Raw genomic sequence first — 15,831 nt, 5'->3', positions numbered from 1 at the left:
AAGGGTGGGATTGCAGAAAATACTAGGAAGTGTCAGAACCTAAATTAGAACCACCCATATGCTTAGGGGACAAACTTATTACAACTACAGACTTTTGTTATTATATTTTAAATCAACCACTTATTGTTAGCTAATTACATGCCAGGCACAATATTATGTGCGTATACATATTAGTTCATGCTAATCTGGAAGGAGATGCTATTGTCTCCACTTGAAAGGCAGGAACCAAAACTCACAGAGTAAGCAACTAACACAAGGCTACTTAGAAGTGGCAAACCTAGATTTGACCCCAGGGCTTTCTCTGCCCAAAGCTCCTTAGTTCTTAACCATTACATTCTACAGGCTTCATAAATAATGTTAGTTTGACAGGGAGGACAAGTTACTATCAAAAGGGTGTGGCAGCAAACAGATGGTAGTTCAAGCAGTTTGTGGATGTCAGAGATAAATAAAAAACAACTGGAGCCCAGACAGGCAGCCAAAACAGAAGTAGGGTGGCCAGTGTTTTGAGGGTGTTTGCCACTGGGCTGCAATTCTGGAAGTGGTGAAGTGGGGAAGAGAGAAGCAAGGAGTACAACCTAGAGGTGCTGAGTACCAGAGGACAGGCTCCTGGGTGGGTTACAGAGGCAGGGGCTCAGGCTGGGGACACAGCAGTCACCAGGAGTTTCACGGGAAGGCAGAATAAGATTCAGAAATTGGTCACAAGGGTAGAAAGAAACCAGAAGACAGCCTTACTCTTTGATTAGTCATGCAGGGCTTGGCTGGGTGGGGCCTCAGTTGTTTTAACCTCCACACCTATTTGTGAGTATTAAATTCCTCATGTTCTAGAAAGGAGCACTTTGAGTCTGGCATCTGGGAGTGATGCACCAGTTTCCTGAACTCTCCAGAAGCATCTTGCAGAACTCTAGTAGTCCTTTTCTTATTTGTCAGCAGGTGCTCTTAAAAAGCTTAATTTTATGTTGACTGCTGTGTTTGGATTTAGAGTTCTTTTCTAAAGAAATTCTGTAATATTTTCAGAATGTGTCCATGTGGATATGTTTTGTTAAGGAACGTATTTATAACCCCGGATTCCATTTCTTTGATCTGCACCCTTATTGTTAATCAACATTCCAAAGTCAATACTCTGACAGACATGAGTTACCTGTTTTACAAGGACTGGTTTATTGGGTATAGTAATGCGTGCTTTGCTTAAATGTAAGGAAGAGCTAATTAAAAATGAAACAAAGTGAGATTTCTTAGAGTTTGTGTAGGCTTCAGTTCTAGCAACAGGTTTTGGTAATTATTTAATTGTTTTCATTTTATTTGTATATCTTTAAAATTTTATGGTAATTTTTTTCATGTTACAAATGACAAGGATTTTACAAGGTGGTTTTGCAAGAGATGAGAGGAATGTAATAAGGAATCTTGGGCTGTGGGCTGTGCAAGGTAATTGCCATTTTGATGACTCCCCCACAATCTCTAGAAAAGCATTTATTGCTCTCAATTTTTTGTATGTTTGTGGATTCTTTGTAGGGAACTTGAAGAAGCAGAGTTTGGGTTGATGCAGAATGCAAATAGATATACATTCTAATGTTGGAAGTGGATCGGGGATGAAGACACCTGAGTTCAGAGTTATCTGGGAAAAGACAACATGGTTTCCTTGCTTTCCTTGCTTATTTGTTGACAGAAGGCCAATTCAATTCATTTTAATTTAACTTAGTTAATTTACAAGGTATTAACTGAACATCTATGGCATGCCAATTGCAAGTCCACAATATGCCAGTGGGGACAGATGGTTACACAACTAAACTTAAAATAATATAAAGTATGCTAATTTAGGAGGACCAAATGTATAGGAGATGCTTTTTAAAGATGATGACATTAAGGCTGAAAGATGATGTAGAAATTGGCGAAATGGAAAAGTGGGAAAGAGAATTGTAGAAAGAGGGATGAGCACATGCAAAAATTTCAGAGTGCATGGGAGGTTCTAAAAGTGGTGACCAGTCTGGGGCAAGGTGTGGAATGGAGAGACATGAGTTCAGAGAGTGAGGTGGCCGATATTGATGGGGCTGTAAGCAGTGAGACTCACTGAGGCAGTATTATCAGGGGAATGGATGATGAGTTCTATGTTTTAGAAATATCACTCTGAAGGCTTTTAGAAAATGGATTGTGGGAAGTGGATGGCAGAGCAGATAACAAGGAAGAGTAGTTGGAAAACATGAATTGGCTAACTCTATGCTGCTTTTCTACATTGCAGTCTTCTGTGTTCACTCTGCTTGGAATGATGCTTTTCTTTTCTTTCTTTTTTTTTTTTTTTTGAGACAGAATCTCACATTGTCACCCAGGCTGGAGTGCAAGGCTGCAGTCTTGTCTCATTGTAGCTTTGACAGCCAGCCTCAACCTCCCAGGTCAGGTGAACTTCCCAGGCTCAATTGATCCTTCTCCCTCAGCCACCCAAATAACTGAAACTACAGGCACACACTACCAAACCAACTAACATTTTTCTATCTTTTGTAAAGATGGCCTTTCACCATGTTGTCTAGGCTAGTTTTCATCTTCTAGGCTCCAGCAACCCTCCTGCCTTGGCCTCCCAAAGCGCTGGGATTACCAGCGTGAGCCACCATGCCTGGCTGCTTCTCATTTCTCAACCCCATGGCCAGCCGCCCCCAACTCCAACTCACTGCTCCTGTCCACCATTTTCTTTTGCTGCCTTCTACCCATCCTTTAGGTTTCTGCTTACAAGCTACCTTCTCAGGGAAATCTTTCCTGATTACCCAGTCTAAGTCTAGTTTTTTCAAATATGTATATTTAAGATTGATGTACTGTTAATATAATTCTTTCTCTCTAGACTTAAAGCTCCATGAAGAAAAGACTAATGTTTATATTTGTTTGCTCTTTGATTTATTTCTGGCAGCATCTGGCAAAAAGTGAATATTTAATAAATATTTGGTGAAAAGAGAATGAATAAATTCTACATTAGTATTTTTAATTTTTTAAAGACTTTCCTTGAAGAGTGCTTTTTTTTTCTTCCCTAAATACCAATCAACAAATTCAAGGAGAGTGTTTTTAAGTAATGTTAGTGATGGTCTTGCATCATTCTGAAAGTAAAAAAAAAAGTAAAGAAAAAAAAAGAAACAACAACAAACACCATTCTACCTGAATTTCCACCTGAATTCCTTGGAAGTTAACATAGGCCATTCTGATAGACAGTCTTGCTCCCTAAATCTCTGATGAATTTGCAAGACCAGAACATAGTTCAAAAAGGGCTTGACTATATTTTCTCTTTCTCCCTCTTTATGGATAACGTATAGGTAGGTTTTCATATATTAAATGCATGCATAACTGTTATAATATAATGAAAATGTTGCTTAATTTGAATTCAATTTACTGAGCATATTTGCATATCAGTTTTATGCAGGATGCTGTTCAAAGCATAGGAAATTCCTTCTCAGAATATAAGCTCCAAGGGGGCAAGACCATGTCTACTCTGCTTAACATCATATTCCCTAAGGCAGAACACTGACACTGACAAAGTAGGCCTTAATAGATATTTGTGATTGAGTATATGCAAAAATGGTTGGCAAAGATTTACAAGGCATATCCTCTGGCCTTTAAAAAACTTATGATATAATAGTAGGATAAGGTAAATTTCAAGTTTCAGACCTGAGATCAAACATTAGAGAAAGAAAAATATCAGAGATGTCAACTAATCAGTGAGAAGTTGCACAACTTTACCAACCATTTTTTTTACCTGCCACATCTTACAAATATATTCTCTGGTAGGAAACAATTGGAGTGCTCAGTCCCAATCCAGAGCAATTCTCAGTGTCTTAAACCCAACAGACATCTAGCAAAGCAGTGTTTTCTGATTCTTATGCCTGAAGGGTCCCTCTTTTTTGTTCATATTTCAGAAATGTTCAAGAGTAATGTACATGGGTTGTTTTCCTAGCCTGTGTAAGAAGAATGCATTAGCTTCAGGGCCTTTAATTTTATAGTTCCTATTACTAGTGTTAATTGGCCTTTTTTTTTTTCTCCCTAAAATGGTCTATTAGACAGCACCCAAAAGTAAAAATCAAATCTAGAATATTCAACTCAGTTCCCCCAGAAAGAGTCAGGTGCACATTTATTTCCTTTATGTTTGCTTTATTCTACAAAGAAATCTACATATGGTGATGAGTAGGCAATGTGGCATAGATAATATAAGAACAGAAATGTGTCACTTGTGAATAAATGCATTAAAAGATATTTTGGACTAACAAGATAGATTTAACATTTTCCAAAATGTACAAATTTAAGTTTGCCGTCAGTTTTCCTGTGGAGAGAATATAGCAACAAATGAGAAATGCTGAGCCCATAGGCATTTCATTAGCATCCAGATTTAACTAATGAATCCTAAAACTGTATTCACGTTTCCCGGCTTATTGATGTTTTTAAAAGGAGTGACTGCAATTTAGAAATATTTTTGAAACTGGTGCTGATTACATAAGGATGATGCTCAAATACATCACAATCAATTTTTATCCCTGAAAAAAATTTTTTTTTTAAATTTAAAGGAAAGACACACTTAGAAGTCTCTTTTCATAAAAATTGTTATTTTTCTTTTATTAAAAAAAGAACTGGAACAATATGCTATGTATGTTAGATGCTTGTTTTCATTTCATCTATAATTTTGAAAATATTTAAAGCAACACATATGTTTTTATACATTCCAGTATATCATTCATTATTTCATAATTTTTGAGCTAATGTTAATATGTCTTGGAGATGATTAGTTTATCATCTTTAAACTACTTTTGGCTATTTGATTTTTTAAATGTAATTTTTACTACAGCACCACCATATATTCTGTTGAGATATAATACTCTAAAATAGAAGTTCTTCAGATTTTTGAGGTATTGTCCCCTTTTGTACCAGACATTAGGGGGCTCTAATATATCCAAACCTAGTTGCTAAAGCTGAATAAAAACATAGCTCATTCTACCAGATGTGGATAGGATGCTTAGGAGGGACGACATTCCTTGTCTGTGGAAATAATCCAGATGGACTGTGAGACTACTTGGTAACTTTTCTGTAGAGGAAGTTTAAGCAATAGATTATCAAGTGGAGGTTGAACTAGATGACCATATATTTCCTTTCAACTTGGAGATTTTAGAATTCTCTGATTCACTCTTACTTCCAGAATATATAGGGATATAATGATATCAGGGACTCCCAAATTCTACCAACTGGAAGGTTCTGTTTGTTAGAGACAATATGATATGATTCACATATTCCTTAGGCCGTATGTCACACCTTCTAATTTGTCTTAATGTATAATTTTACTTTAAATATGAAAAAAACATTTTAATACTTACTTAACTTGAGAACAGAAGAAGCAATCATTATTATAAGTTTTGCCATCAGATCCACAAATTGGCTCATACATCTGATAACAAAATCTCTCTTGTCCTGGTGGTAACTTTTTATAATGACTGCAGTCAACCTGAAAAAAACATATTAAAAACCATTAAATCTTTCAACCAAATATTTACTGTCAGGATTTAGGATTTTTCAAGCAAGCTCAGAGGGCTCTCAGTGCATTTGTTTTGTATTATAATTGTTGGTTCTCATCTAACCCCTTTGAGACATTTTATGTCAGTTATAAAATCATGACTGATAAACATCTTTACCATAGCTGGTCCCCAAATCATAGCTTAATTTAAAATATTTTTTTTTCTCACTATATTGGTTGATGTATCAGTTCTTAAAATACATAGCATATTCTCAGACGCAACCATTCTAATGGGAGCACTCAGAAGTGTGATATATTTTCTATAGGAATTATCTCATTATTTCTCTCTTTCACTGAAAAAGCTCAATATGAATGCAAGTGTGAAATATAGGGATAACTACTACCATTTTAATGATTATTGACAAGCTTTTACTACTAATTATTGGTAACAATTTACTTTGTTATATACTTTACCAACACGTAGACAAATGTATCTTAACATTGTAGTCGGGAACCAGTGTTCTAAATTCCTAGAGTAAAGCCTGTGGAAGTAGGTAGGCAATTCCCAAGAAAAGTTTTTCTTATTTTTTAAAAAATCTATGAGCATATAGAAGAGCATATACAGTAAAGTTAAACACATTTGAATACAAATCCTGACTATGTGACCCTGGAAAAATTATTTAGCCTCTCTAACCTTTAGTGTGTGTCTTTACCTGTAAAATAAAGATAATAACTACATTGTAAGTTGGAAGAAAAAAATATGTTAAAAGGAAAGATATGTGTACAATGCTTAGCACTACATTGCATGGAAAATACTGAATAAATAATAGGCAGCATTTTTTATCTTTTGGTTTCTCTTTCAGGTCTACATAAACTCAAGCTCTATTCAAAAGACTCATCTCTAGCTCATTTTATCTGAGAGGTCTAGGCATGATATTTTACTAATTGTTGAATATCTCTATTTGCAAAGCTTGGAATATACTCAAAGTTGAATCCCTTTTTCCCTCCAGATATGCTATATTAATTACTTAATTAATTCATTAGCTTCCATACAACCCCTAAGTTTTCGGACTAAAGTGAAGGAGAGTGCAGCTGATGCAAAGATTGGTATGCATGACATAATGGCAGGAAGACCTCAGAGGCTAGTGCAGCAGAATAGAAATAGCAGTGCCCCATGGCAAGTATATCCCAGTGTGATTTCACTTCCACTTCTTGCCTGCTCAGATCCCAGGGAGCCAGACTTTATGTGATACTCACAATATGATGGGAAACTACCAAGCTCATAACTTTCAGTTATCCTTTACATTCTGTCACAGTTACTAAATCATGAAAGATGGCTTGAACTCAGGCTCATCTGACTCCAAAATTTATATCCTTAACCCTATTATTTTCTTTAATAGGTAAAACAAAAGACTCAAACATAAAAATTTCCCACACCCTAGGATCAACAGTTAATAAGCAACAGACTTAGAGTGGAATTCAAATTGAGTACTGGCTAAAGATTTTTACTACCACACCTAGATTTTCTCAATAATGCTTATTATTCTAACCTGAGTCATGAGTGGAAGGCTGAATTAAAGTCTTCATTTTCTAAGTTAGAAGACAAAGATATTTGTGACCTATTTAAAAATTATAAGAATCATGACTTGTACTTATTGAGATTCACTATGTACCAGGCACCATGCTAAGCTCTTTTCAAATATTATGACTTCAAGTCTTGGAATAATGTTATAAGTATGTTGCCCATGGCCACATGATCAAAAAGGTGGAATTAAACACCAGACCTTTCTAACTCTGATGCTAGTGCCTTCCCACCATATTCTACTCTCTCCATTTTAGAAAGATATGCCTACAATTTATGAAATAAAACCAGTTTTGATATACAAAAAGTAAATATTCAAACACACAGAAATTTAATTACTATGTAGTGTCAAATATTTCCTTCCTGATATTGACTCTAAAATTACATAAAAGTAGGACTTTTTATCAAGATGGATGTACTGACCGTCTGTTTCGTCTGTTTGGCACATTCTATACCTGGAAGAAAATCAAAGACAAGACAATGTTAAACTCTGAAGAACCTAATCTTATTAGAAAAATAATCTTTGACTTATTCTTTAGCTTCCAACCTTCATAAAAATCTAAGTCTCTCTTCAGAACTGTGTATCAGCATTGTATCAAAAGTTGAAGCTCTTCACACAGATCTTAAAAAAATTTTTTTTCTTCTTTGGAGTGGGAGTGGAATGTAGTCAAAGAGATGGAAAAGATGCCATGATGAATGAAAAGTTTGTCTTAATCTTTTCTACTTCATAATCAGAACTCAGTAGAGACAGAAGAAATAAGTGAGTTGTATTTAGGGAGATCTGCTATTGTGTACAGGTATAGATGATAGATTTTGGATCAGTGTTTGAAAATTCTGGAGGCTAATTTTAACTCAATAATAGAAGAATAGCTCATACTACCAAACAATTGATTGAAATTTTTTATGAAGAAATGAGTTCCCCATAAATGGTGATATCAAGTCAAAGCAGAGTCTGGATGATCATCTCCCTAAGAAATTGTGCAAAGTATTATCATGAATAAGCATTTGACTTTAGCTGACTGTCAGCATCCACTCTACCCCTGAGATTATTGTAATTTAGTGATTTGTTGGTTGAGGCAAAAGATACATTTCAAAAGATGCCCCTTATTATTTATGTGATGAATTACATGTATCCCAGAATTACATAGGCAGAAGACTACATGAGCTATTAGTACAAGGGCAGAGGCAGTAGTATGAGAGATACTCACTGAACATGGTTGCAAGTGTCAGAGCCAATAGTAGGGCAATTGCTGTTGCTCTCATAGCGCTGAAGCGGCCAAGGCAGTCAGATGCAGGGAAAAGAAGGGACCTGTCCAGCTCACTTGGATCCTGCCTTATATATTTTCAAGAGTTCCTGCCTCAATTGTGAAATAGCTATTTCTAAGTAGCACAACTCCAAAAAAGAGGTCAGAAACATCTGCAAGCCATGGGAATTCTTTTCTTGTGAAAGACAGGTAATTGCACATGCAATTTTAATAGCTATTCCCCAAACCCAGGCTGATGGATCAAGAATGAGATGGTTACTTTGCTTTGAATTACAATTACATACATAATCAGTGGCATCTTTAATTTCATACAATAACTTGCAATAGAGAAACCATCAATCATTTGGCCATGGTTTAATAAGTTTAATTGTCCTTTTATTAAACGATGCATCATTTGAATTCTTTGATAAAGGCTACAAAATCAACAATTTTGGAATGTGCTAATTTTCAGACAGAGTGACTATGAGAAAACTCGGGAAGAAGCTCTTGCAGTTTTTGTAGGTAGAATTGGAGGACACTGTTTATACTACTAATGGAAGTATTAGTATCTAAGGCTGAGATGCTGAAATGCACTTTTATATCCTTTCAAAGGTAAAGAGTTAGCTGGAACTTGTTCTGGGATGATCTGGGGACACAATCATAATACTAACTCTGAGAGCTGAAACTTTGGGTATCTTGCAGGCCTGGATTAATTGCCAGCTACACCATTCTCTATGTTACCTTGTGCAAGATATTTATCCACTATAAGCCTTAGTTTTTTAAATCTTCATTTGATCATTTCATAAATATTAATGTGCATTTACTCTGTTTTAGAGACTGTATTACGTCTTGAATATGCCACAATCCATGAAAAACTGTGACTGCCCTCATGTAGTTTGAGAAAGACTTCTTATTTATTTATTTTATTTATTTGGAGACAGAGTCTTGCTCTATTGCCTAGGCTGTAGTGCAGTGGCATGATCTCAGCTCACTGCAACCTCTGCCTTCCAGGTTCAAGAGATTCTCCTGACTCAGCCTCCAGAGTAGCTGGGATTACAGGAGCATGCCACTATGCCTGGGTAATTTTTGCATTTTTAGTACAGACCAGGTATCACCACGTTGGCCAGGCTGGTCTTGAACTCCTGACCTCAAGTGATCTGCCTGCCTTGGCCTCTCAAAGTGTTGAGATTACAGGCGTGAGCCTCCATGCCTGGCCGAAAGACTCACTTCTTGACCAAACTTTATTTAAGGTCCTCTGAACTGATTTTTTGACTGTGTCTTGGCATTGGCCCCCATCTTGTCTTTGTCCTCCCTAACTCCCAATTTAGTAAAGAACTTACTAAATTTAGTTTTAGTAAAGAATCCTGCTAACTCATAATCATCCCCCCATTCTTGATAACTGATCACTCTCAATATCTGATAAAGTTCATTGTCCTCCACCTCTGATACATAATTTCTTAGCAAGAATCTTATTAGGTCCATTTATCAAGAATCCCCCTACCCTTAATGTCTTCTCTTAGTTTTCTATCATCTGACCCCCCTCATTCTTATTCTTGGTCATATAAATGGTCTTATTCTTGGCTATAAATCCCCACTTGTCCCTGTTGTGCCCAGAGGTGAGCCCAATCTCTCTTTCCTTTTATAATAATCCTATTATATTAGTTTTAAAATATCTTCCTTACTGTTTAAACAAGTGTCAGAAAAGCTTTTGTTCAATAAGTTTTGAGAATAAAGTTAATAATGACACCATCATCAAAAGCTTACTGAAAATACTAAATTTTATTGTCTATGTAAAGCACTTATCCAGGATCTAGCTCATAGTAAGATCTCAATTAATGTTATTAATATTAATAGTACTTGATGACAATGATCACAATGATGAAGATAATGATGGTAACAGTAATCTGGAGGGGAAAGAAGCCTCAGAAAGTGCCTTGAGATTATCTTAGAATAAGCAAATGATGTATCTTTGTGGCCTTACTAGAAATAATAGATATTGGCATGATAGAAAAAGGGAGTTTGTGATGTCAGAGAAGTTGAGTAATGACTGGAGGTAATGGATCGACTCATCATTTTAAGTGTCCCACTTGGAGGTCAGGTGAATACCTGTTAGGAACCCTGCAAAGGCAATTCGTTTACTGAATGTGAGGATAGCCTTCATGACCTTCCTCCATATTTTCAATCTTTTTTTTCTTTACAGCAAAACACTTTCTTTAATGATAATAGCAATAACAATAAGCATACTTACTGAGCATGTATTATGCCTTGGGTACTATGGTAACTGGTGTAAGAATACTAGTTCATTCAAATTTTAAAACAAGTTAATGAGACAAGTGTTACTACTATCAGTAATTTAAAAATGTATGAAATGAGGTACAGAGAAATAAGTTTTTCAAGGTCATAAGAGTAAGTGGCAGTCAGGGAAGGGTGGGACTAGACTCCTGAGGCAGAGCTTGGACACTGATTAGGAACTAGCTAAAACAGGTCCGGAGCAGAAGCACTTCTCCATAAGACATGCCCCACAGTATGCTATGTCAGTTTACCATTGCCATGGCAACACCCAGACATTACCACCTCTTTCCCTGGCAATGACCTGACAACCCAGTAGTTACCACCCTCATCTTTGAAATTGCTGCATAAGCTGGCTCCGAATTTGCATATAATTAAAAGTGGGTATAAATATGAGTCCAGAACTGCCTCCGAGCTGCTACTCTGGGTATACTGCCTATGGGCTAGCCCTGTTCAACTCAGCAAGGAGCAGTTGCTGTGCTACTGCACTGCCACTTCAGTAAAAATTGCTGTGTAATTTCAATTTATTTGGATATATACCCAGAAGTGGGATTGCTGGATAACATGGTAATTTAATTTTTAGTTTTTAAGGAACCTTTATGTCGTCTTCCAAATGACAATGCTAATTCACAATCCCATCAACAGTGTACATATTTCCTTTTCTTCACGTTCTCATCAACACTTGTTATCTTTTATCTTTTTTATGCCAGCCAATCTAACAGGTGCAAAATGATATGTTATTGTGGTTTTAATTTGCATTTCTCTAATAATTAGAGATGTTGAACATTTTTTCATGTATCTGTTGACCGTTTGTATGTCTTCTTTCAAGGAATGTTTATTCAGGTCCTTTGCCCATTTTTAATATAATTTTTTTGTTATTTAATTGTTTGAGTCCATTGTATATTTTGGATATATGGCAAATTGATTTTTGACAAGGGTGCTAAGACAATTCTTTGGAGAATAATTTCAAAAATTCAGGCTGGAAGAACTGGATATCCACATGCAAAATAATGTGAGATATCACATATAAAGAGTAACTGAAAATGGATTATAGTCCCAGCTACTTGGGAAGCTGAGGCAGGAGAATCACCTGAACGCTGGAGGTGGAGGTTGCAGTGAGCTGAGATGGCACCACTGTACTCCAGCCTGGTGACAGAGTGAGACTCTGTCTCAAAAAAACAAAACAAAAACAAAAACAAAACTGAGAATGGATCAGAGACTTACATGTAAAATCTAAAATGAAAGAACTTTTAGAAAAAAACCCAAAGTGTATATCTTAGTAACCTTCGAATAGGCAATGATTTCTTAAATATGACACTTATAGAACAAGAACAAAAGATATAATAGGTAAATTGGACATCATGAAAATTGAAAGATTTTGTACCTCAAAGGACAACTCACAGAATGAGAGAAAATATTTGCAAATCATGTATCTGATGAGACACTGGTATCTAGAATATATATAAAAATCTACAGCTCAATAATAAAAAGGCAGTCTGATTAAAAATGAGCAAAGTATTTGAATAGACATTTCTTCAAAGAAATACAAAAGGTCAAAAAGCAATGTAAAGACCCTTAACACCATTAGTTATTAGAGAAATGAAAATCAAAATCAACTGGTGTGAGTCCGTCCTGAGCGGCTGTTCTTTTGAGCAGTGGTCGTTTATCTCCGTCCACCTTCTCTTCTACCTAAGTGCGTGTTGCCACCCGCTGGAAGATTCGATGGACATGGACATGAGCCCCCTGAGGCCCCAGAACTATCTTTTCAGCTGTGAACTAAAGGCCGACAAAGATTATCACTTTAAGGTGGATAATGATGAAAATGAGCACTAGTTATCTTTAAGAATGGTCAGTTTAGGAGCTGGTGCAAAGGATGAGTTGCACATTGTTGAAGCAGAGGCAATAAATTACAAAGGCAGTCCAATTAAAGTAACACTGGCAACTTGGAAAATGTCTGTACAGCCAACGTTTCCCTTGGGGGCTTTGAAATAGCACCACCAGTGGTCTTACAATTGAAGTGTGGTTCAGGGCCAATGCATATCAATGGACAGCGCTTAGTAGCTGTGGAGAAAGATGCAGAGTCAGAAGATGAGGAGGAGGAGGATGTGAGACTCTTAAGTATGTCTGGAAAGTGGTCTGCTCCTGGAGATGGTAGCAAGGTTCCACAGAAAAAAGTAAAACTTGCTGCTGATGAAGATGATGATGGTGAAGATGATGATGATGATGATGATTTCGATGATGAGGAAACTGAAGAAAAAGTGCCAGTGAAGAAATCTATACACGATACTCCAGCCAAAAATGCACAAAAATCAAATCAGACTGGAAAAGACTCAAAACCATCATCAACACCAAGATCAAAAGGACAAGAATCCTTCAAAAAACAGGAAAAAAATCCTAAAACACCAAAAGGACCTACTTCTGTAGAAGACATTAGAGCAAAAATGCAAGCAAATATAGAAAAAGATGATTCTCTTCCCAAAGTGGAAGCCAAGTTCATCAATTATGTGAATAATTGCTTCCGGATGACTAACCAGGAGGCTAGTCAAGATCTCTGGCAGTGGAGGAAGTCTCTTTAAGAAAATAGTTTAAACAATTTGTTAAAAATTTTCCATCTTATTTCATTTCTGTAACAGTTGATATCTGGCTGTCCTTTTTATAATGCAGAGTGAGAATTTTCCCTACCGTGTTTGATAAATGTTGTCCAGATACCATTGCCAAGAATGTGTTGTCCAAAATGCCTATAGTTTTTAAAGATGGAACTCCACCCTTTGCTTGGTTTTAAGTATGTATGGAATGTTATGATAGGACATAGTAGTGGTGGCCAGACATGGAAATGGTGGGGAGACAAAAATATGCATGTGAAATAAAACTCAGTATTTTAATAAAGTTTAAAAAAATCAAAATCAGTTACCACTTCCCATCAATTAGGATGGTTAAGATAAAAAAAAACAGGTGAGGTATTGGTGAATAGGTAGAGAAATTGGAACCATTATACACTGCTGGTATAAATGAAAATGAAAATGTAAAATGGTGAAGCTGCTTTGAAAAATAGTGTAGTATCTCCTCAAAAAGTTAAACATAGCATTACTAGCAATTCCACTCTTAGGAATTTATTTAAGATTATTGAAAACATGGCCATACAAAACTTGTACATGAATGTACATAGCAGCTAATTATAAAACCCCAAATTGGAAACAACCTAACTATCCATCAATTTATGAATGATTGAATGTCATATATCTATGCAATGGAATGGAATATTTTTCAGCTATATAAAGGAATGAAGTACTGATACATGCCACATGGATTAATCTTGAAAATTTTATGTTAAGTAAAAGAAGCCAGACACAAAGGCACATATTGTATAATTATGTTTATATATAACATCAAGAACAGCAAATCCACAGACAGAAATTAGATTAGTGGTTACCAGGGGTTGGGAAGATGGTTGGGGGCAGGTGGATAGGAGTGACTGATAATGGCATAGTTTCTAATTGGTGTGATGAAATGTCCTGGAATTAGATAGTGGTGAAGATTGCTCAATTTTGTTAACAGACCAGAAACTACTGAAATATACACTTTAAAAACATGAATTTTGAATCTCTCTCTCTCTCTCTTCGAGGGTGCAGAAAAGCCATGAATTTCATGCTTTGCGAATTGTTTCTCAATAATAATAATAAGATCCATTCAGGATCATGCACTGTCATGTTCTTCAGCCTTCTTCAAGGCATAACATTGAAACAGCCCTTTCTTGGATTTGAAAGTTATGGACCAGTGATTTTGTAGAATGTTTCTGAATTTGAGCTTGTCTAATATCTCGTAATGATTATATTTAGGTTATGCATTTTTGTCAGAGAAATCCAAACATTATTCTGTGTTCTGCATATTGTATCTTTTCATACAGTATATATGGTATTGATTTGCCTGTCATTAAAGATGTTAACTTTGTTCACTTGAGTATGGGCAGTGTCTGAAAGGTTTTTCTACTATAAAGTTACTCTTTTTCTTGCATAATCAATAAAAATTTTATGAGGATATTCTTTGTGATTATGTAAATATATCATTTTATATTGCAAACGCATGCTATTTAGTTCAATAGGCCATGTTTTAATGGGGCAAACTATATAAACAAATGTGTTTAATCTTTGTATGTTCCAAATTATACATTCTCCTTTACACTTTCTAATATCAATTTATAATGAATAGAAATGTTATTTTCAAGCAAGGGAAAAAAAAACTTGAAAAATTACTGGTTATATGTCTTCAATATGCCAAGCATGTTGCAAAGAAGGTGACATATATTTTAGGCCTTAGTAAATATTGGAGAAGGATGGGCATTCAGATCATAATTGTTCCTTTAAATTTTTATAGGACATTATAGTTTACAAAGCATGTTTGCATACATTATCTCATCTGACCATCACAATATACATGTCTAATTGGGGTGATTATTCTCTTTATAAGTAAGGAAATAAATACTTTAGATACACATTAAATTACCTTCCCAGGGCGACATATCTTATAAATGTTCAGGTTGGGTTAAGCCCACAAGTCGTCTAGGTTTATTGTGTTCTCCTGAGCTGCTTGGTAGGGTTTTATAATGAAAACAATGATGAGAAGGATGATAAAGACCATAAAGATGCAATTGCTGATGATCGCACAGAGAAACAAATCTGAATGAAATCATTCAATACCTAAACTTCAAAAGGTAAAATTTTTAAAACAAACTTACTCCACATTTATATTTATGGCAAGTTAGCAGCTTCTCATGTGGAAAAGATGTACTTTTCCTAAGAATAAAGAAGAAAAGAAAGTTAATATGTATGTCATTGTAAGAAATACTTATAAATTCCATTGACATTAAGTAGTCTATGAAGAAAAATCAGTCTTATCATCAACATCACACTTCAGTGTAGGAACTAATTTGTGCAAATTCTGTTTTTAGATTGTTGCCATCATAATTTTTAATAATATACATCTATTGCCTTTTGAGCTAGAATTATTTATTGACTCCCATATATGGAGGACAAAAGTATTAATTTACATTTTCTTTTCATTCTTCCCAATTTTTGATAGGTATATCATGACTTTAAAAAATTCTGCTTGTTAACTTTATAACCGAAAGTATGTATTTTAGTCACTATTTCTGTATCACCATCTTTAGACAGTATCTCATAGTCCAATATGTACCTCATCTGTCTCCATAACTTCCCTCAATCAGCATTTTTGTCTAGCGATTTTTCACCTCT

At 35.5% G+C, this 15,831-nt stretch overlaps 1 protein-coding gene and 1 pseudogene across 1 annotated transcript; one reads left to right on the top strand and one right to left on the bottom strand.

Moving 5' to 3' along the window:
- Positions 1-4,102: 4,102 nt before the first annotated feature.
- On the bottom strand, positions 4,103-8,361 carry SPINK9 (serine peptidase inhibitor Kazal type 9). The gene is made up of 4 exons (XM_021664977.2): positions 8,258-8,361; positions 7,473-7,504; positions 5,331-5,458; positions 4,103-4,288 (listed from the first exon to the last, which is right to left on the bottom strand). Exons 1-4 carry the CDS (start codon positions 8,310-8,312, stop codon positions 4,243-4,245), a joined length of 261 nt encoding a protein of 86 aa, XP_021520652.1. The 5' UTR covers positions 8,313-8,361; the 3' UTR covers positions 4,103-4,242.
- A 3,820-nt stretch (positions 8,362-12,181) lies between these two features.
- LOC105715408 (nucleophosmin-like) lies at positions 12,182-13,457 on the top strand (annotated as a pseudogene).
- The last annotated feature ends 2,374 nt before the right edge of the window (positions 13,458-15,831 follow it).

Source organism: Aotus nancymaae, unplaced genomic scaffold (genome assembly GCF_030222135.1).
Source record: "Aotus nancymaae isolate 86718 unplaced genomic scaffold, 86718_ANA_hifiasm-v0.15.2.pri h1tg000064l_1, whole genome shotgun sequence".
NCBI classification, from domain to species: domain Eukaryota; kingdom Metazoa; phylum Chordata; class Mammalia; order Primates; family Aotidae; genus Aotus; species Aotus nancymaae.
Note: the sequence above shows the minus strand (reverse complement) of the source record. Positions and strands in the feature narration are given on the sequence as shown.

What these genes read in the sequence shown, in the direction of transcription:
- SPINK9 (XM_021664977.2), bottom strand. Translation starts at nt 8,312, where the DNA reads ATGAGAGCAACAGCAATTGCCCTACTATTGGCTCTGACACTTGCAACC. An exon ending in GACACTTGCAACCATGTTCA is followed by an intron (nt 7,505 to 8,257) that starts GTGAGTATCTCT and finishes ATTTTCTTCCAG; the next exon opens with GTATAGAATGTGCCAAACAG. An exon ending in TTCTTCTGTTCTCAAGTTAA is followed by an intron (nt 4,289 to 5,330) that starts GTAAGTATTAAA and finishes TTCTCTCCACAG; the next exon opens with GAAAACTGACGGCAAACTTA.